General features: G+C 41.2%; 3 protein-coding genes across 8 annotated transcripts; 2 read left to right on the forward strand and 1 right to left on the reverse strand.

Moving 5' to 3' along the window:
• Nucleotides 1-2,157: 2,157 nt before the first annotated feature.
• Nucleotides 2,158-6,745, forward strand: LOC103704473. 2 transcript variants are annotated; one of them, XM_008787767.4, is made up of 5 exons: nucleotides 2,158-2,407; nucleotides 2,495-3,062; nucleotides 3,525-3,794; nucleotides 5,388-5,896; nucleotides 6,004-6,745. In XM_008787767.4, exons 2-5 carry the CDS (start codon nucleotides 2,671-2,673, stop codon nucleotides 6,015-6,017), a joined length of 1,185 nt encoding a protein of 394 aa, XP_008785989.2. In that variant the 5' UTR covers nucleotides 2,158-2,407; nucleotides 2,495-2,670; the 3' UTR covers nucleotides 6,018-6,745. The 2 variants fall into 2 exon arrangements, with proteins under 2 accessions (XP_008785989.2, XP_008785987.2); XM_008787765.4 differs by having other exon boundaries at nucleotides 2,159-2,407; nucleotides 3,516-3,794.
• A 3,249-nt stretch (nucleotides 6,746-9,994) lies between these two features.
• Nucleotides 9,995-17,335, forward strand: LOC103704476 (LRR receptor-like serine/threonine-protein kinase RPK2). 5 transcript variants are annotated; one of them, XM_008787772.4, is made up of 5 exons: nucleotides 9,995-13,616; nucleotides 14,282-14,498; nucleotides 16,422-16,650; nucleotides 16,744-16,958; nucleotides 17,053-17,282. In XM_008787772.4, exon 1 carries the CDS (start codon nucleotides 10,211-10,213, stop codon nucleotides 13,571-13,573), a length of 3,363 nt encoding a protein of 1,120 aa, XP_008785994.2. In that variant the 5' UTR covers nucleotides 9,995-10,210; the 3' UTR covers nucleotides 13,574-13,616; nucleotides 14,282-14,498; nucleotides 16,422-16,650; nucleotides 16,744-16,958; nucleotides 17,053-17,282. The 5 variants fall into 5 exon arrangements, with proteins under 5 accessions (XP_008785994.2, XP_008785993.2, XP_017697634.2 ...); XM_008787771.4 differs by having other exon boundaries at nucleotides 14,406-14,498; nucleotides 16,422-16,958; nucleotides 17,053-17,335; XM_017842145.3 differs by having other exon boundaries at nucleotides 16,346-16,958.
• LOC103704477 (ninja-family protein 2-like) lies at nucleotides 17,277-20,235 on the reverse strand. Its single transcript, XM_008787776.4, has 2 exons — nucleotides 19,013-20,235; nucleotides 17,277-17,757 (listed from the first exon to the last, which is right to left on the reverse strand). Exons 1-2 carry the CDS (start codon nucleotides 19,629-19,631, stop codon nucleotides 17,552-17,554), a joined length of 825 nt encoding a protein of 274 aa, XP_008785998.4. The 5' UTR covers nucleotides 19,632-20,235; the 3' UTR covers nucleotides 17,277-17,551.
• Nucleotides 20,236-20,914: the final 679 nt, after the last annotated feature.

Here is a 20,914-nt window from a genome sequence, read left to right on the forward strand (position 1 = left end):
AACCATGTTTCATAAAAAAGAACTAGGTAACCAGGCATGTGATTGATAACAAAACTCTACTTCCCCAATTTACAATCCCTGAACCAAGTAAACAATGTTGTTTCACATTTGAAGTATACTTATGTTTCTTGTTTTGTGGAACTTTACAGATTTAACAGTTCATGACATCTAGATACTTTACTTTGAGTGCACATGTATCCCAGTAAGATGTAGTCATACCACATGAAAAACCATTCCCATTTTCAGCCAAAAGAAAAGGTTGATATAGATCAGCAACAAATGACAGCAAGATGTCTGGATGAAGTTTTGAGCAGAAGATATGCTGTACCTTCATATAAAGCTTATTATGTTCCCTCATCTGTGGCTGTTCTGAATTGACAGTGGGGGCAAAGTCTACCAGTTAGCAATAACAGAGTTTGTCTAAAAGAGGGAGTTTTTCTAAAGAATAATGACTGCTTGCCTACAATGTGGAGGCACATGACATGGCACCAATATCAAGAATAAAAGGGATATGGGAAAAAAAATTTAAAAAAAGCAAAAAAAATGTTTTTTTTCTTCTCATTGGACAACAATTATATTCTTTGCACTTGTGAAAAATTACAGTTGTCGTATGAAAATATGTATTCAAGGGACCTTTTACTTGTCTCAAGATAATTTTGGGTTGGGTTCTCTTGTTTCTTTTTTAATAGGCTTATGATTACTTTTATTCACTATCCATTTTACTTGCTTAAACTCATAATCCTTGAGTTTTTATTTTTGTTTTTTAAATATCCTTGATAAGTATGAATACCCAGCTTAGCATATTTTGTGTCATCATCAAAAGAAGCCTTATTCTCTTTACATGTATGCAGACAAGAAAAACTAATCTGCAACATGGCTGACTTTTAACACTAGAACTCTTTGTAATTGTTCATGAGACATTGTTCTCTCATGTTATGCAGGCTATGCACAAAAGAACCTTTTTGCCGGTTTTATCAAAACAAGAAACTACAATGACTCATACAACCTTAAATAACATTTTCTAATTTACACAATACTGTAAAACACTAAAGCCTTCAGATTTTATATTTTTCTTGATTGCAAGTCCAATGTTTTGCTTGCAAAATAACCACGTTCCAAAATCATGAGACTTGAGTCATGAAATTCCCAAAATTCAAAGCATTCTTATAAATACTTAAAGCCCACCTCATTCTTGGAGTTATCTATTTTCGCCGCGGTAACAGCACCCCCTACTACTACTCCAGCGGGGCATTCGCTCAAAGTTCACCCTAGAGGTTTCAAAGTATTTAGGAGCATTGCAAATGGACATGATCAAGACGTGCATTTCGGACTTGCATTCCGATCCATCTAGGACTCACATCCGGGTCCGCTAGGTCGCATGCCTCAAGTGGACGGATCGAGGCAACCGACGCGCCATGCACGACCACCGCTGCAAGCCGAAGGCATGTGAGCGGCAGGGCAACGTTATGCTGGAGCAAACATCGTTGAGGCAATAGAGCGCAGCAAGTCTGCTGTGAGCCAACGAGCATGCGGCTACAGTACAATGGGCCCGCCACGGCAGCAAATCATAATACCATCAAAATCATCTTTTTAAAATAATAAACAATATCACTAAACACTATGCAAGTAAATTTACGATTTTGTTTTTTCCAAGCAATAAAACACACTTACCCCTAGCTTCCAATATGTTTGTTTTTTCCTTAGAGCTCGTTTGGTTTGCGGAAAAAGAAGAGGAAAAAGTGTGGCCAATGAAAAAGTAATGAGATGCTTCTTGTTTGGTTGAAGTTTTCAAAGGAAAGATATGGAAAAACTACTTTCTCATGAGGCGGAAATCATTCCATTTTTTACTTTTTTTTTCCAAAAAGCTCTTCAACATTAAAGAAGCATTAAAGAGACATTAAAAACCTAATTTTTATTAAGGGCATAATATGAATTATCCATAATTTTTATTGGAAAGTGGATGGCCGACCAAATATAAGCATTTTAGAAATTTGTCACTTTTTTTTAATCAACCAAACATGCTAAAAGTAATTTTCTAAATATTCTCTTTCTAAAAATTTATTTTTTAAAATTAATATTTTTAGAAGTAAAAATGCTTCCGGAGCCCACGCTGGCCTTTTGTCCGGTTTGGTGATAATAGGAAGGCGTGGATAAAGCGTACTTGAAGGGGAAAACGTTCGCAAACTTTCGCTCCCAGAATACCCCCGGTCTACGTTATATCCCCATTCTGCCCCGACGATTACCAAAATTTCTCAAATGCCCCCACAAAGTTTCCAAACTTTACTCCCTTCCCCTCCTCCTCCTCAGATTCTATTCCTCAAATGCCCCTCCCCCTTCCCACCTCCTCTGTACGGCCGATTCCGGCTGCCGGAGCTCGATCCTCCGCCGAATTCCGACGATCCAGATTGTACTTCCACAATCCCCTTTTTCCTTATTTCAATCCAATTATCGATGGTTTTCTTTCTGATTCGTTCAACTTTGAATTTTTGTGCAGTTTTCTTCGATTTTTCTCCCAATTTACGATCCTCTTCGTTTTCTTTGATCCTTCAATTGCTACGAGGTAACCAAAATCGGAAGTGGATCCGGAATCTGGGTTCGGTTTCCAGGTATAGGGTTGAGAATTTTGGATTGGAGAGCTAGAATTAGGGCTAGGGTTTCCGAACTTTTAGTATGGCGGGAGAGAAGGCGAAGCTCCTCTGTAGCTTTGGCGGCGAATTTATAAGCCAGCAGGGGAAGCCCTTCTATGTAGGGGGAAAAACTCGGCTGGTGTCAATCGATCGGTCTGCGAGCTTCCGATCCCTCCTATCAAAGATGTCGGAGCTCTGCGATGCCGATCCGAGCTCACTGGATATCAAATTTCAGCTCCCAGATGGCGGGCTTGAGTCGCGGCTCGTGTCGGTGGAGACTGATGATGATGTGAGGAATATGATGGAGGAGTTCGATTCTAATCGGAAAATTTCCATCTTTTTGTTCACTGATAAGACACAGAACACAGATGATGATGACATTGCTGTCCAAGACGATGTGCCCACACTCGAAGCTGTTGCGACGGAGGCCGTCAGGTACTGCACCTCAATTACTGGAGTCGTTCATTTATATTTTAGTGGGAAAAAAAAAGAGAAGTATATTTGTTGGATCCTATATAAGCTTAAGTTACAAATTCTTCTTTCTTTGTGAATTTTATTGAATTTTATGTAGATTGTTCGAATCTGGATTTTCCATAAAAAAATCAATTGGTAACTTTATAGAATTAATTACCCATAATAAAAAAAGTTTTCAACAAAATAATTTGACTATAATCTGAAAGATTGCACATTCTTCTTATTTAATTCAATTATAGTTGCTCTTGTCAGAAGTTGTTAAAAAATTTTCAGCTGAACCACAGCCCAAATTTTTAATAATTATCGGATCATTTTTCGAGTCACTTATTTATGTAACTTTAGAAAAATATTTATTTTACCTGCTGTTCTTTATTCTGGATTTTGTTGAATTACTAAAGATTATTCCTAAAAAAGAAACTACAGAGAGCTGACAACTGCAGCAGCTGAAGAGCCGCTTGAGAGCCAAAGTGATCGAAGCACTTCGGCAACATCTGCCAGAAGAGATTATGGCAGACACTCATTAGTTGGTCCAAGCATGTCTGGAGAGAGATTTCGAAGAGAATCACAGTCATTAGTTGTCGGTCAGGAATATGAGGATGTGCAGACATTTCGAAATGCACTGACAAGTGCTGCCATTGCTGCTAATTTTGAGCTTCACATGATCCGATCAGATCAGCGCCGTGTCACAGCCAGGTTGCAGCCAGCATCATATCTATATGTATAAGCTATCATTATATTATTAAATGTATGAACTAAAACATAAATTATAGTTTCATTTCAAATCATTTGATGAAGATTGGATAGTCAACCTCCCAGCCTTTTAGCCCAGAGTTCTAGCACAAGCTGCATATTTTTATTTGCCTATGAAAATGCCAGTTTATAATCCTACCTCAAATTTACTCTCAAGATTGTCACCTAATTAGAATAGTTCAGAAAGAAACATTATGCTATGAATGCCAACAATGTAAGTGGATAAAATACAAGATGGCTTTTTTTCTTTAGATTCCATCTTCATTGAAACAAGCTTTCAGGAGATCAGTTAGTTTCAGGATACATTTTTTCAATGCTTACTTAGATCCTTCCTAGCAAAGAAGAGTTGCAGATAGCTGCAGCTCATATCATTCAAGGTTATCTCATTTTTGACTTCACACATGAAGCCTAGTCTATTGGATTCACATTGAAGGAATGAATGGTGATAGATTGTCTTTTTATAAAAGAAATCATAAATTTGTAAAAGAATAAGAGTCCCGAACTGCCTTTGACACCTTTTAGAACTATGAATGCCATTGAAAAAAATCAAAGATCTGATATGTTTGATACCGCTATCTGGTTACATGATTTACATCATCTTTAAGAATATAGTCTGGTTTCTGAAGAAAAAATTAGGGTGAACCTATTTGTATCTTGAGCTTTCTCCATATTTTATTTTTATGAAAGTCTTTTTCGTTGCGCATTATATTTTTCAAACCCATGTCTAATGCTCTGCCCATCCAAACTGATTTCCAAAGCTAGTATCTTAAGCTTGGATCGAGTTTCTTATCTGATCAGCTATCTTTCTAGAAAGTAGAAACACCCTATACAACAAACCTCTACCAAAATTTCTAATGAACAGTCTTGTTGTTGTTGTGCTTATGTCTCTTTAAAACCAAATAATTTAAAATCCTTGGCTGCAAGGAATTTTTCCTATTTTAACGAACTACAACTCTATATGTCTTCCTTCAATGCCCTTAGTTTATGGGTTATTTTTCTACGTTGCTTCCAATTTAATGATTTTCTGAATCAACTTATAAAGACCTTGATGGGTCGAAGTCCAGAAAAGAACAGTCTTTCCAACTTCACACGTCGCACAAAATGCAAATGAGAGCGCCCTTTTTAACCTGCCATTTTTTATGTTCTATCATTTTCTCCTGCCATTTTACACAAGAGGCCCCTTCTTCCTCCAAATCCAACACCAAAACCTTGTCATACTTGGCTAAGTTACAAATTCTCTAGTTATTTCCTTCAGATAACCCATATGAAACCTTCCAGGCTTGTTTCCTCTATAGTCTATATTCTAATTCTTGCAACCCATCCCATCTATACTCCCCTCTGCTCATCTTATTAAATTACTACCGGCAAACCTAGAAACCCAATTCTCTCAATATGTCCATCACAACTCGGACGTTTCTATCTTGTTGTCACGTTTCTTGTTTTTCACTGAAGTAGCTTCTATGTTGTGGCTGCTTGAATCAATGTTTGTCATGTCATTATGTCGCTAAGAATTTAATTTCTGGATATATTTCACAGGTGTGCTGCAGAAGGATGCATGTGGCGTGTGCATGCATCAAAACTCCCACAAGTCAGCACATTTAGAATAAGGACCTTAACACCAGAGCACACTTGTGTAAGATCAGAAGATGCTGGCCACCGACAGGCCACTGCAAAGTGGATTGCCAACTGCATAAGAGACAAGCTTCGGCAAAATCGAAACTATAAGCCACGGGAAATTTTGAATGACATACACCGGGAGTATGGGGTGCTTATTACATACAAGAGGGCTTTCCTTGGCAGGGAGAAGGCATTGGAAGAGCTACGTGCTGAGCCAGCAAGGAATATGGCTCCCATAGAGAGCAGTTATGAGGCTATCATGGAGAACCATTCAGAAGTTCAAACATGGGGTCAGATACATGATCCCCCAAGAAAGAAACGGGCTTATAGACCCCATCAACCCAAGGAAGTGCGGCCATTGCACTGTACTCGGTGTAACCAGATCGGGCATAATAGAAGGACTTGCACAGTAGCCGAATCAATGCAAGGTTGAGCTTGTTCCTTGTTTCTTGCTTTATATTGTAACAGATTATTTCTCTTGTATGTTAGCATCTTGCAGTTGCTTTTGCTAAAACACTCTTTCATTTCCTTGCAGATGGAATCAGATAGGGCATATGTATCAGCAAGATAGCCCGTTTCAGTAAAGTTACAAGATGTAGATGTTCCATGGTCCTCAGCCTTCATATGGCTGGTGCGATGATTATTCATGCTTCCGTAAAGCTACCAATGAGGGGTCTTTACAAGCATTCTTTGAGGCGGAGAGTATCAGCTTCTATCCATTCTTTCTTTCTTTCCCTCAAGATAATCAAATTAAAGAGTTTCAGTAACTGTATCATAAGGCAGATGTGCATTTGGCTACAGGATATAGACAAAAGCAAAGAATGTTTTGCAGTTATTATAGTTTGCTGTAAACTTTCAACTTTGCTGTCAATTGGAAAATAGATTTAAGGCTTTCAGAAAACCCAACGTATCAAAGTTTTCCTGACAATGTGGGAATGTCTGTTTCAAGTCAAGTGATTACTGCAATGGATACTTCAACTAAATATCTTCTCCGAACCATATGTTTGAATCGGCGCAACTGTCTGAAGTGATAATGTCTGTGCACTTGATGGAGGACCTTCCAATAAGAAATTGAGATGCACTTTTGTTGGTTGCAAATATCAAAATCAGTAAATTCTATTTTATTTGAAAATTGGAGAGTATTATTTTTATTTTTATTTTATTTCTATGTGGATTTCTATTGGGGTTTGGGGTCTATATAAACTATGGCTATGTAATTGAGAACACAAGTTTGCATTATTGAGATATGAGAATATTGAGTTACCCTCTTCTTTTTTCTTCTTCTCCTCCTTTTTTTTTTCTTCTCTTTTTTTCTCTCTTTCTTCTTCTTCTTCTATTCTGCCTTGGTTGGTGTCAGAGCATGCTATTCTCCCTGCGACCTGAGCAAAGAATGATGAGGTAAACCTGTCTGCTGCTCAAAACAGGCAATGCTGAACTTGGAGAGGAAGACAGGATACAGCTAGCTATCTGTCGATGGAGTGATGGATGCAGCACTTATTTTTAATGAGAATTAAATTATCACTAAGCAGTTGGTGTCTTTGATCCCATTAGATGTTGAGAACATTATACACATTATTATTTCGCTGAGGATTGCCCATTCTGGGAACCTGGGTGGGATAAACACTGAGGTCATCCTTTATGATGAGACAAACTAGGGCAAGGTCTTTTGCAATGTGAAATAGCATCCCTCGATGCAGTGGACTCTGCAATATTCCTAGTCCACCAACATTCAGATTTAAGTGAAACATATAATCTAACCACTCTATTATTGAATAACAGCAGCCATATCAAAACTGCTCGAGTGCTCGGAGCTTCTATAAACTTAAGAGTTTCTTCAGCTGCAATGTTTTTGCTGCACTTTGAAATAGGCTTAAAATTTTACTAGAAGATGGATGCTAGAAGGGACAAATCGTCATCCTTTGGTTCACAATCGATCCAGTTATGTGCAACAAAAACATATTAGATCCAACAAATCTAGAATCTCACACTGAAAAGAACATAAGGGGAAAAAACATACTGATATGGACTGAAAAGTGACAACCATTATGGTTGCTAGCTGATGCTAGTCAAGAATAACAAAAAAGCTCCATATTGGTGTTCTTTGATTTTTTAAGTGAGATCTCGAAGCCACTACAACATTCCTGATCAAATTATTCATCCAACCGACAATTTTTTCTTCCCAAAAGCCTATCGATCTTTTCGGCTATCAGTATCGAGGGTGCCAACTGACTCGGTAAAACTACAGAGAATAGTCAATATTAGTTCATACCAATTATGTGATGAGAAGGTCTCTTTCCAATGAACCACCTAACCTCCACTTAGCCCTTGGAGTATTGGATGAGCCTACTTGCTATCAGTTCAACACATGGTCCCACCAAAGTCCAAACCCTAATGTGACCCAAAGCCAATCTCCAAGGTGCCTTCCCCATCTCATTCAGCTCTCACTGTAAGGGAGCTGAGTCCCACCCCACAGTGGACTCCTCATCGTCCAATATTTCCACCAAAAGTCTAAGCTTCAGGCCCCCCTCGCTCACTCTCCGTCTTTGGACTTAATTTTTTTTTTTTTTGGTAGCTTGGAGATGGTTGCAGGTCTCGCACGTTAGCTTTAAATGATCCAAGAGTTGCTTCACCTGATGTAATAATGATTTGAGTCCATAATAAAGAAAAAGGTGTATAAATTGATGAAAAAAAAGTTATCTTTCTCAGCCTTGAATGATTGGAGATAAGTTTATTTGAGCATTTTACTCAATCATTTAGTGAGCCCTTACATTAATGGCCCATTGATAAAGGAGCATCCATGGTGGGGCCCATGTTGACTAATCCATCTACTTACTTGTCTACATTGTTTTTTTTCTGGCCTTCCAATCCCTATCAGCTTCCTTACTCTATTACCATTACAACTAGATTTGTACTAGCTGTCTTGCATCGGTTTATGGAATCTCACTATAGCCTTATTTTGTTTAGGAGCACATTCCTTTGTTACAACTTAGGCCAGTTTATTCATATTCAAAAAAAAAAAAACTTAGGTCAGTTTATGCTTTCCTACATTCTAAGATGGAGGCATACGTACAAGCTCTTAACCTAAACTAGCTTTGTCATATCTTCATCATGGTACATGATGTACAATATGAGTGATTCACTAGCTTTAACAATAAATTTTTAGAAATAATTTTGTCTATTCATGATGGATGGTACCAATAATGTATGCTGTCACCTTTTCTAATCGGATACTCCCTACCACAAGTTTTATATTAGAAGCCTTGTTTGTGTATTGTAAAATTCATCCTATAATTTAAAAGGCACATGATGCCCCTTGACATGATCAATCTTGCATTTACTCAAGGGGTCTCTCTCTTTCTACTATTATATTTGGTAAAATATACCAAAAAATAATTTCTATATCTATATAGTCTTAAATAATGTACAATAGTAATGCCCATAATAGATGAGAATTACAGTCCACTATAACTATGTACATATCAACAACTTTTTTTGATTTTCATTTCTTATATAAAAAAGTTTTTTAGTATATGCTCGCGCTTCATTTTCCCAAATAGCTATTTTGCATCTATCTTCAAATTAGTAATTACAAAAATTTTGCTTAAAAAACATTTCTTAAACGGTTGTGCAAAATCTAGTAATTGCACCATAATTAATAAAGATTCACAAAAAAGGGAACGTACATTATGTAGGCTCATTTATATTGCCAATTAATAAAGAATTATGTTAAGTAAGCCGATTTTGATATTTGTAACACCAAGTTTTATGCAACCTCCTTGATTGAATGTTCCCTCTTATTTTAAAGAGTTTTTCTTCACAATATTTTGAATGGACGGTCTTAAAAATCCCAAAGTTTCTCCAAACAACTGTTATAATAATAATTACCAGACAACGAACAACTTCCACTGCAGCCTACACTTTTTTAAAGGTGCAATCTCTAGACTCAATCTTAGTCACCACGAGAGACACTACCAGTAGACTTTCTTCGAAATATAGCCATCATAGGCGATTCAAGATAGCAACGATGGCTACTGTGGTTCCCAATTGGATTTATGAACATTTTATTAATACCATAATAATCAATTGCAGCAGGACAATAGTTTCTTTAATTTAATTTCATTTACACCGGACCCAGGAAACCCCTTCGAATATTCGTAGGGACACACGGCCATCCTCGAGAAGGGAGCAACTATCGTGGACCCCGCCTTCTCCTGCCACGTGAACACTCCACGCGGTGCGGGACCCACATACCCTCGCCGCCCTCTTGACCGTCTGATGCACGTGTTGACCAGAGTCGGCGTTTCCATCAGCTCTCCCATCTCAAACACCAAACACAACTCCACACCACTCATCCTCCTCCTCCTCCCCCTTCCATGCGATCCTTGGTTGATATCGTCCTGTCAACCCCTGACACGTCATCAAAGGCAGGTTGCTGTTTGAGACCTGCACAGCTGATTCCTCCATCCTGTCGGGGGGCCCCCAGGAAAGATGGCGCAAGAGATCATTTAAAATTGGAGAAGGAAACCCGAAAAAGTACCCACGAAGCAGCAGCCATAGAAGAAAGACAGCCTCGTCTTTCTCCCCTCAAACCCCCTCAATTAGCGAAAATTATTTCCTACTCCTCCTCCTTCCCTCCCCTCCTTCCTCGCTCACCGATGCCCGGATAATTACCGCCGAGGCCTTCTCTTCCGAGACATTTGCCATTCTCATACCCCAAGAAAGGGGTTCGGGCGTGTCCGTTGATGCCCGGCCCTTCGCCGTCGGCGATGGCGCAGCGCCGGCCCTCGGCTATCTCTTTGTTCCTTCTCTTCCTCGCGGCCGCCGTCGCCGCCACCTCGCCGGACGCGTCCACACGCGGCGAGGAGAAGGCCGCCCTTCTCCGGCTCAGGAGCTTCTTCTCCGACACTGCCGGCCTCCTCCGCCGGTGGTCCGCGGCCCCCGGCTCCGACCACTGCTCCTGGCCCGGCGTCTCCTGCGACTCGAGATTCCGCGTCGTCTCCCTCAACATCTCCGCCAGAGCGAGCGACGGCGCTTCCTCTTCTTCTTCCTGCTCCCTATCGGGGCCATTTCTGCGGGGCTGCTCGGATCCCGCCCGGAGGCTTGCCGGGAAGCTGAGTCCGGCGGTGGGTAAGCTCTCCGAGCTCAGGGTTCTTTCGCTGCCGTTCCACGGCTTCGATGGGGAGATCCCCGGCGAGATCTGGGGGCTGGAGAACCTGGAGGTGCTCGATCTTGAGGGGAATTCGCTCTCCGGCGCCCTCCCCTCGCGGTTCCCTCTGCGGCTCCGTGTCTTGAATTTGGCGTCTAATCTGATCCAAGGTGAGATCCCACTCTTCCTCTCGAGCTGTGCAAATTTAGAAACCCTAGACCTCTCTGGAAACCAGCTCAACGGTTCCATTCCTCGGTCTCTGGGTAATGCCTCCAAATTGAGAGAGCTGTATCTCTCTTTTAACCGGCTCGAAGGGTCCATCCCTGATGAAATTGGTGCTGGATGCCGCAACCTGGAGTACCTGGACCTATCAGGAAATCGACTGGTCAATGGCATTCCTTCTAATTTGGGCAACTGCGCGGAGCTTCGAGCTCTGCTGCTGTTCTCCAATCTTTTGGTTGGTTCCATTCCCTCTGATCTTGGACAGCTGAGAAAGCTTCGAGTTTTAGATGTTTCAAGGAACAGCTTACGTGGCCCTGTGCCTGCAGAGCTTGGGAACTGCCTAGAATTATCTGTTCTTGTTCTTCTGAATCTGTATGATCCGATGCCCAGCGAGGACTCTTCGAGGTTTGTCGATGATGATGAATTCAATAGTTTCGAAGGTGGGCTTCCTGAAAAAATCACGTCCTTGCCGAAGCTTAGGTTGCTTTGGGCTCCGAGAGGAATGCTGGAAGGGGACATTCCGAGCAATTGGGGTACTTGCGAGAGCTTGGAAATGGTTAATTTGGGTCAGAATCTATTCACCGGAGCAATTCCAAAGGTGTTGGGCCGATGTAAAAACCTTGAATTTCTTAACCTCAGCTCGAATAAATTGATGGGTTGGCTTGATGAAGAGCTTCCCGTGCCTTGTATGGCTGTCTTTGATGTCAGTGCGAATCGGCTGTCAGGCTCCATCCCAAGGTTTAGTTACAAGCAGTGCCCTTCTTCTCAATTCTTACCCAATGACCTGTCGTCTGCTTATTCTGCATTCTTCACGTATAGGACTCATATGGGACTGCCTTTCCCTTCTTTTGAATCCGGTGGTGGCTTTGCAATATATCACAATTTTGGCAAGAATAATTTCACAGGTTCCCTGCCATCTTTACCGCTTGCCACCAACAGATATGGAAACCAGACTATTTATGCATTTCTTGCTGAAGGGAATATTCTCAGCGGATCATTAAATGCCATTATCTTGGAGAAGTGCAGGAATTTGAATGGGTTGATCACTGACTTAAGTAACAATATGATATCGGGTGGAATTTCACCAGAAATTGGTGCCTTGTGCAGATCTCTTATGGTTTTTGATGTAGCAGGTAATCACATCGCTGGAACAATTCCCCCAAGTCTTGGGTTATTGGGTAATCTCGTTAGTCTGGACTTGAGTAGGAACTGTCTTCAGGACAAGATACCTGCAAGTTTTAGCCAGTTGAAGAGCTTGAAGTATCTATCATTAGCTGGTAATAATATTAGTGGTCACATCCCCTCTGGCTTGGCTCAGTTACCATCTCTTGAGGTTTTGGATCTCTCATCAAATTCTCTCACTGGTGAAATTCCTGGTGAACTTGTGAACTTGAGAAATCTCACTGCCCTTCTACTTAACAACAATAAGCTTTCTGGAAAGATTCCTTCTGCTTTTGCCAATGCTACAGCACTTTCCATGTTTAATGTGTCGTTCAATAATTTGTCTGGGCCACTGCCATTGAATGCCAGTACAATGAGATGTGATAGAGTTCTTGGAAACCCTTTACTCCAGTCTTGTCGGGTATTTTCTCTTTCTATTCCGCCATCAGATGTGGAGGGTCACAGCGAGGATTCACAAGCATATACTGATCCACCACTAGGAAGCTCTCCTACTAGGAGTGGCAGTAGTGATTTCAGTCCTATTGAGATTGCTTCAATTACTTCGGCAGCAGCCATTGTTTCTGTCCTATTAGCTCTGATTGTCCTCTATATATACACAAGGAAATGTGCACCAAGGCCTGCCATCCAGTCTTCAGGAAGAAGGGAAGTCACAGTTTTTGTGGACATTGGGGTTCCACTGACTTATGAGAGTGTTGTCCGAGCCACGGGGAATTTCAATGCAAGCAACTGTATTGGAAGTGGGGGATTTGGTGCCACGTACAAGGCTGAGATTTCACCAGGAGTTTTAGTGGCTATAAAGAGACTTGCGGTTGGAAGGTTCCAAGGCATGCAACAGTTCCATGCAGAGATCAAGACTCTTGGGAGATGGCGGCATCCCAATCTTGTGACTCTAATAGGATATCATGTTGGCAACACAGAAATGTTTCTCATATATAACTATCTGCCTGGGGGTAATTTGGAAAGGTTTCTTCAGGAAAGATCAAAGAGACCTGTGAATTGGAGGATGCTTCACAAAATTGCTTTAGATGTTGCATGTGCACTTGCTTATCTGCATGACCATTGTGTGCCCCGCATCCTTCATCGGGATGTTAAACCAAGCAATATTTTGTTGGACAATGAATTCAATGCTTGTCTCTCCGACTTTGGATTGGCAAGGCTTCTGGGAAATTCTGAAACCCATGCAACCACTGGTGTGGCTGGAACTTTCGGATATGTTGCTCCAGAATATGCAATGACATGTCGTGTCTCTGACAAAGCAGATGTATATAGCTACGGCGTGGTGCTACTGGAATTAATCTCAGATAAAAAAGCCTTGGATCCTTCCTTCTCTCCATATGGTAATGGTTTCAATATTGTTGCTTGGGCATGCATGCTGCTGGAGAAAGGCAGGGCACGTGAGTTTTTCACTGAGGGGCTGTGGGAGGTGGCACCCCATGATGATTTGGTAGAAACCTTACACTTGGGTGTCAAGTGTACGGTCGATTCACTTTCTATCAGGCCAACAATGAAGCAAGTTGTTGGACGGCTAAAGGAACTGCAACCCCGACCTTGCTAACACCAGTAATATATGCTTGATTAGCATATTCACACTTAGAAAGGTAGACATGACCTGTAACATCATTGATTATATGTTGTTCAATTTTCTAATCACCTCTCAGGCTTGAAAATGAGTTCTTGATGTTATCTTTGTAATTTCTTTGTGTGTGTGTGTGTGTGTGTGTTTGTGTGTGTTCCTCCTGGGATAGCTTTACTGATGAAGAAAAAACCAGATGTATGTTGACTGGATCAATTTTTAAGATATTCAGTTTCATACCTATGTATTCTCTAGAGTCTTTCAGAGTATACATAATTGATTTTGTTAACCATTCCTGCTTTTCAATTGCCCAGATAAGCAACATTGATGACATTGGTCTTCATTAACAAAAAAAAAAAAAAAAGTGGTGATTTATTTATAAAGCTAAATTAATGTGTACTCATCCAAGCTTTATCAAGGTGTAACATGTGCTTTTTGAGCATCTGATAAAAGAAGTTTGAAAATGAAGTAAGTAAATCAAAAGCTTCATATTCCAGGATATATGTCTTGATAAGCCAGAAATAGTGGAGTTATGAGTTTATTAAGAAGCAAACAACCTTAAGTATTAGGGAAGAAAATTGGATACGAATATTGTTGCAGAGGGTATTTATTATTATATTTTAATATTGTTTGCTTCTGTTGGGGACGTGCTTTTGTTAACACTTGCTTTTGTGGATTCTTTGCTTGCAGCCTCGCATAAGTTGTGCATGAAATGGGAGGCAATCCATGCCACTTCGTGCAGAATAAATTTGCAATTTCTTCATTTTATGTTGCTTTCAATGTTAAAAAAGATGTTTTTGACGTATGACAACAGGTGATATTGTATAGATGCATGCAATCTCTTTGTTCTGCAGTAACCGAGGCATCCTAAGTTCATGATCGTGTCCTGCAGTTAATATAAGTCCAAGTAAGTATGTTAGACATAATGATATTTCTCACCTCGCATATTATTATTGTCTCTTATCATCTTATAATTGATCTGCAAAATGTTTTAATTATCATATTGTACTAGTCCGTAGTGTGCATGTTGTAACATATCGGTAGGAAACTGATACCTGGTATTCCAATATACCATCAATACGGAGCATGGTCTGCCGTACCGATCTGTACGGGCCGGTACGGACCGGTACCGGACGGAACCGGTACGGTACATCTATATTTTTCGGTTCCGACTATTCGCAACTCGTACCGGCTCATACCGATCGGTACCGGCCCGTACCGACCTTAAAATTTTTTGGCTTTTGGCCTGAACCAGCCGAACTGGTACAATACCGGTTCGGTACCGTACCGGTACCGGTGCCCACCGGTACATCGGTACGGTCGGTATAGCGAACCTTGGTACCAAGAAATATACCATTCTGACACTGTACGGTACAGGCACGGATACCAAAATTAGTACTTAAAACCTTTGTTTTGCATGCTTGTTATATAACCTTATATTGTAAAATTTATCCTATACTTTCTACAATATATAGATTATTTTATTCATTGCTTGTAGTCTTAATGTCAAAATCTTGTTGGTTTGAGGGATTTCTAATACTAACTTCTTTATCATTAGAAATATATTTTCTATTTATTTGTTAGCAGACTTATTATCAGTTGGCATGCAAGTGGGTTGGGTAGACCTAGATTCAACCCATGGCAAACCCAATCTGTGCCGAAGCAATACCATAAATTCCAATCCATGGGTTGGACCTGTAACCAAGACCGCAACTCTGACTTGCTCATGTATCGATCTAGTAAAATTGGACCCAACCTAGTCAGAACTGAACTGATCTGATTAAAGTTGATAAAGCTTAGATCATTGCGTGTCCTATGAAAGCTGCATTCACTTTGAAATTAACCTGTGCCACCAAGTGAATGGGTCGAAAATGGGCCTAAACTTTTGACCAAAAGGCAGTTTTGTTTTGATCCAGGTTAAGTTGGACCCAACCCACTTCCAGCATCAATCATTAAAGAGACTAAATTCTTATCGCCTATGTGAATTTCCTCATAGTTTGAAAAGATGTGAAGTTCATTTAATTGGAAAGACAAATTGTCGGTAAAAAATATCATATAAATAAAACTACTCATATGAAACTACCATTAGACAATGTGACCTGGACCCTTTGTTTTAGTCTAAAGTACCTATACCTGCACTTAAATATGGGCATTGATATGACACTCGGACTTGGGTCCATTGGGAAAAATTGTTAAAAAATTGAAAGTATCAGACACTTAGACATGTACTTGACAGTTGGGACCGAGTCCACACAGCACAGCCGTTAAATGATACTTCTTTCTAATTCAATGGTCCGAGCGCAAGTCCATCTAGCAGTAAATAAACTTTGACTGTTAAAACTATCCATGGTTATATTAAAACTCCAAAGAACTATATCCAAACACGAACCGTAAAAGTTGGGCCCTTAAAACTTGAAGATTCATAGTTTCACATGGGGAATACTTGAATAGTATGATACATTGCATTTAGAAAGTAATTATGGAGTCATGACAGCTGTAGCTAATGCTGAAGCTGAAGAAAGATCAAAGTGCTTGGGGAGGTGTGGGTGAGAGTGAGTCTCGATGGTGGATCTGTCTGCTAATATGGAAGTTTCCTGCTACCGAACTTCCATAGTATGTTTGATACTCTTTTTCGAGTGGTCGCAGTATCTTTGATACTCAGTTATAAATAGTTTGTACCAGCAGTATTTACTTCATTGACATTGTCTCTCAGTGAATTACAGACACTATTCATATAAATGTTTGTTTGTTTAGGTGAGCTTGTTTTCTGATACTGGATCATGTTTATCGAATAGCATACAACTTGAAAGCTCCTTGGCTTTTCACGTAGGTAAGCTGCAGGAGGTTCTTTAGGAGAAAAGTGCTTGCAGAAGATACTGCATGAGACAACAACTTACGTACATGGCATGTACACCACAGCCCATTATTTCGATAGTTGGCAGGAGGATGAGCCACAGATGTTACTCTTCAGGGGCATTGCTGCTGATATGAGGTTCTGGTTTTTGGTGACATGGACGACTTTCTTGGCTGGGAAAAGGAAAACTTATTGAACTCAAGAGGTTTGTGGGTTCCTCAAAACAGCATTCAATCTCAGTTTCTGTGAACTTGGAAAGACAGAAAACAATTGTCACCCATTTTTATACACCATGCAGCCAGGATGGTATTCCCATCGAATGCTGTAGGAAATCACGATCTATCACCAATCCATGCCGATCTATTCCTGCAAGGGAATATGTTTGTACAGTCTTCCTGGCCTGCATTACCTGGGGTGAGCTGAAGATTCCCTAAAATCAGTTTAGCAGCTGCAGCTAGTCAGAGAACACGTAGCTTAATGGAAAGAAAATTTATCTGAAGAAACTCCTAGCTGGTAAGTGTTATGGGTATATGCCTATTTGGAGAGCGATCAGTTTAGCATCTGCTGACTGTATGTTTGCTTTTCTTTTCTTTTCTTTTATGATCAGATTAGGAGAGACCAAGAGATTGCCCCAACTTCTGTAATGGTCAAAACAACTTATCTGTTGCTGTTTCCTCACAAGGAGCTTGTGCCTGTGTGTCTCATTTGCCACCAAAAAGTATGCTATCTGTTTGCCGTGTTTCCTTTCTTGAAAAGAATTAAGGCTAAGCGGAAGGAAGATGGTTGATCAGTGTATAAGTTCAGTCATCATAAGCCATTTTCGTTGTTTCCGGTGTCTGTATTTGGTTCTTTTGAATGATAACATTGACAAACCCACCACATGCTTGGAAGAAGGCTACTTCGGCTATTGTCCTGGGTAATGAAGGGGTGACCACCATCATCACAAGAAGCCCGACCGGGTTGGGTTGACAAGAATGTGCCTGAGGGGGTGAGCCACATTCCCAGCTCCCGCATGCCTTACAAACTCCGCGGGCGTGAGGAAGCTGCCATGGCACGCGCACACAATCCTCACCTCCTTCCCTTCCCCGTATCCGTAGAGGAACCCTTCAATCCTCCTCCCATTTGGACCATCCCCCGTCGCGGACACACGTGGCATCTCTTGCACCTCGTTCCACTCCCATCTCTCTCCTAATCCAAGTTGGTCTCCCTGCAATCTTCTTCGAGGATTCTTCTACCTCTCTCGCAGAGCCAACTGCTTCATGATTGCTATGCTCGGGCAATGAAGGGGTCGTTGAGGGACGACTCCTGACTTCTGCACAGCCATTTCATCCAAAGGCATTCAACCCAGACTTAAATATGACAAGAGAGTCACAAATGCATAAAGAAGGGCAATATCTGAAGTTCCAACAGGATTCTTGCGAATTAGTCATAAAACAGCTAGCTTTTTGTTGGAACGGATTCACCAGAAGAGTCCGAATCTTCTGCGCAGGTGAAGGAGAAGCCCAATCCCAAAAATTCGTAGCTGTTATAACAGCTGTAAATTTAAAATTCAAATTTGTTGTTACAAATTTTTGAGATTGAGCTTCTTCTTCACCTGCACAGAAGACTCGAACTCTTTTAGCGTGTTCGTTCCAACACTTCTCTACCTTCTGTTATATGGGTTGTACTTTGCAAGAGCCACATAATTCAAATTAATGCTTATCTTTAAGTTGGAGAACACATAAAAATATTGTGAATCTTGAGCTTTGTATCTTTTGTTCCTAATAAGCTTTTGTATCTTGACAGACCAATAGAGTTTTTTGCAATTTTTTTATAAAACAAAGAAAATATCAAAATAATAAATTAAAGAAGTCGGAATAAAGGGCAAAAGGCAAATAAGTAGTGAAATAGTTATTTTTTCCCCTCTTGTAATTTTCTAATAATCAATAGAAAGAATTAGAAACAGTAAGTTACAGCAAACTAAAGATGTTTTAAGCAAAAAGGAAATGGAAAGGGCCACATACCGACTTCCTCGATTAACAAATAGCAGATGTTTGCCTAAAAGTAGGTGTAGAAAAGAAACAATTCTCCATCAAGGAAAACTAAAAACGAAAGCAAACCAAACTAAAGAACACCAACCAAGATTAATCAATTAAAGACACGGTGGGGAGCCAAAAACCAAAAAAATAGAAGGAAAAAAAAAAAAGACCATAAGAAATCAATCAACACCCCAACCATCCACTTCAAAATTTCCTAAAGAGTGGGAAAAACAAGCAGCCAAGTAACAAGTCTCTTTCCAACTCAAATTACCATCAAACCCTAAGCCAATATACATCAGATTCCCATCATCAACTAAGTAAACAAGCAAGACCACTAGCTTGAGCATGATCTCTGAACATCTAAGTTGAAGGGAGAAAAAAGGATGGAAAATCTTGTCAATTAACTCAGCAAACAAGCAAGACCAGTAGCTTGAGCATGATCTCTAAACCTCTAAATGGTTAAGGGAGAAAAAAAGGATTGGATATATATATATATATATATTGTCATACTCCAGCAAATACTGGAAGTGCACTGAACTAAAATTGTACCTTGCACCATATGGCTCTCGAAATTGGACACACCAGAGGAGCTACTCCCCTGCGATCCGATGGACCACCGAGATGCTGGTCTGAAGCATCCGGATGCATCTACTTGCCGAGCACCGGCCGCCGTCGAAGCCGGTCCAGGGAGAACCCTACCATGCCCAGCATTCATTCCCTCATTAGAATTCTCCTCCCTCTGATCTCTCGCCACCAGCTTAGACAAATTTCTCCTCTCCGATCTCTTCCTCTTGACCTCCAATCTCTTCAAGCTCTGCAGCTCCTTCCTCTTTCTGTGCTCCTCCTCTGCCTCCGTCGGCAGCGAGCACGTCCTTGGGAGGGGAGCAGCCACCGGAAAGTCGTTCTCCGATGGGAACATCGACAGGGTGGCGATCGACGATGACCGAACAAGCCTCTTTTTTTCCTCGGGCTCCACTCCAAAACGACCGCCCAGAGACAACCCAAGACTAAGCTCAATCTCTTCCACCTCCTCTCCCGCCGCCGCCGCCGCCGCCGGTCGCTCATCATGACAACTATTACCTCCAAATCGCCTCAGAAAATCTCTTGGACGGCCCTCTATCCTGCCGGCAAGCGCCTCTATCTCCCCTTCTGTCGCCTCCGCCGCCATTGCGACAGAGAGAGAAAAAATCGATCCTTTTTCGTAATGTTTCGCTAATTCTCTCTTCTACTCGCAGTCTAAATAAGCTTCGATGCTGGATTTTGTTATGTTATAAGAAAGTGTAGCAACTCGGAAGAAAAACTCGTAAAACCGAGGAGAGAGAGGATAACGAATTGAGAAAATCAGGAAGAGTAAGAGATCTGTTGGCCTTCTCAAATCGAGAAAAGGATATAAGGATCTGTTAAAGAAGGCCAACAACACGAGGTCCCAAGGAGATCGAGCATAGGAGCACAGAGATTAGAACAGAGGTGGTGGAAGAGATAAAAGAGCGAGAGAGATATACGCGGAGGGGGACGCGGAGAAGAAAGAGAGAGAGAGAGGGAGGAGATCTTTGTAAATCTAGATTGCGTAGCCACGTGTCGACGTATTAGGAGCCAGTTGGACACGTGGCTAGATTTGGTAGCCAATGGCGACGCCAAACAGGAGTCTCCTCCACACTCGGCTGCCCTAGATCCTCGAACCCAAGATCCCGCCCCTGGCCACGGCACGTGTCTGTCGGTTTCCAGAGCTAGACACGTGTCGGAATCTTCGCACCCGACCCCACGAATTGCGCGCCCCGAGGAAATCGAAAACCGGGGGCGGGGGGCCGACGGCAGGAACCGCGCGCGACGCCTCGCTGTCCTGTCCTCCGACATCCTGCAACGCTTTTTGGATGACGTGGCACGATCCTGTAGGTTCATATATCGGTGCCCGCGTACGTTCTGTGGGCTCCGTATCGAACGTAAGAGAGCAGATCAGCGAGACGGGTCCGGGTTGATTGATCTTCTTTCGCAACTACAACCGTTGGATAGCTCTTTTTACGAATATCAAAGCATTCCGATTTTTTTTTCCTTTAAGATTAAGAAGGGCTATCTCCCATCCCGTTTGAAGGCTTATATATCAACTCAGAACGGAACCTGATTTCCAGTGGCCTCTGTTATACAAAAAGCTTATATCTTAGAAAAGGAAAATCATGATGCCCTTAATCAATAAAAAGTTTGCTCCAGTTAGAGAAGCTAAAAGCCATCAAATACATCTATTTTTTTTACCCAAAAAAGGGCGAAGGCCCGAGTTAACTACAAACCCCAGGAAAGGAACCAACACGATCCAATATAGAAAATTTACTAAAATAAGCAAGTTTGAACATGAGTTTTTTGCTTATATTGATTCTGTCCTGATTAGATACTGCTCATAGCCTGCAAAGACTGTTGACTTCCCCTTACTTGGTCAGAAGAAGAAGTTCACCAAGAACA

This window comes from Phoenix dactylifera, unplaced genomic scaffold (assembly GCF_009389715.1).
Source record: "Phoenix dactylifera cultivar Barhee BC4 unplaced genomic scaffold, palm_55x_up_171113_PBpolish2nd_filt_p 000007F, whole genome shotgun sequence".
Classification (NCBI taxonomy): domain Eukaryota; kingdom Viridiplantae; phylum Streptophyta; class Magnoliopsida; order Arecales; family Arecaceae; genus Phoenix; species Phoenix dactylifera.

What these genes read in the sequence shown, in the direction of transcription:
- LOC103704476 (XM_008787771.4), top strand. Translation starts at nt 10,211, where the DNA reads ATGCCCGGCCCTTCGCCGTCGGCGATGGCGCAGCGCCGGCCCTCGGCT.
- LOC103704477 (XM_008787776.4), bottom strand. Translation starts at nt 19,631, where the DNA reads ATGGCGGCGGAGGCGACAGAAGGGGAGATAGAGGCGCTTGCCGGCAGG. An exon ending in CGAGAGCCATATGGTGCAAG is followed by an intron (nt 17,758 to 19,012) that starts GTACAATTTTAG and finishes ATGGCTGTGCAG; the next exon opens with AAGTCAGGAGTCGTCCCTCA.
- LOC103704473 (XM_008787765.4), top strand. Translation starts at nt 2,671, where the DNA reads ATGGCGGGAGAGAAGGCGAAGCTCCTCTGTAGCTTTGGCGGCGAATTT. An exon ending in GTTGCGACGGAGGCCGTCAG is followed by an intron (nt 3,063 to 3,515) that starts GTACTGCACCTC and finishes TTCCTAAAAAAG; the next exon opens with AAACTACAGAGAGCTGACAA. An exon ending in CAGCGCCGTGTCACAGCCAG is followed by an intron (nt 3,795 to 5,387) that starts GTTGCAGCCAGC and finishes TATATTTCACAG; the next exon opens with GTGTGCTGCAGAAGGATGCA.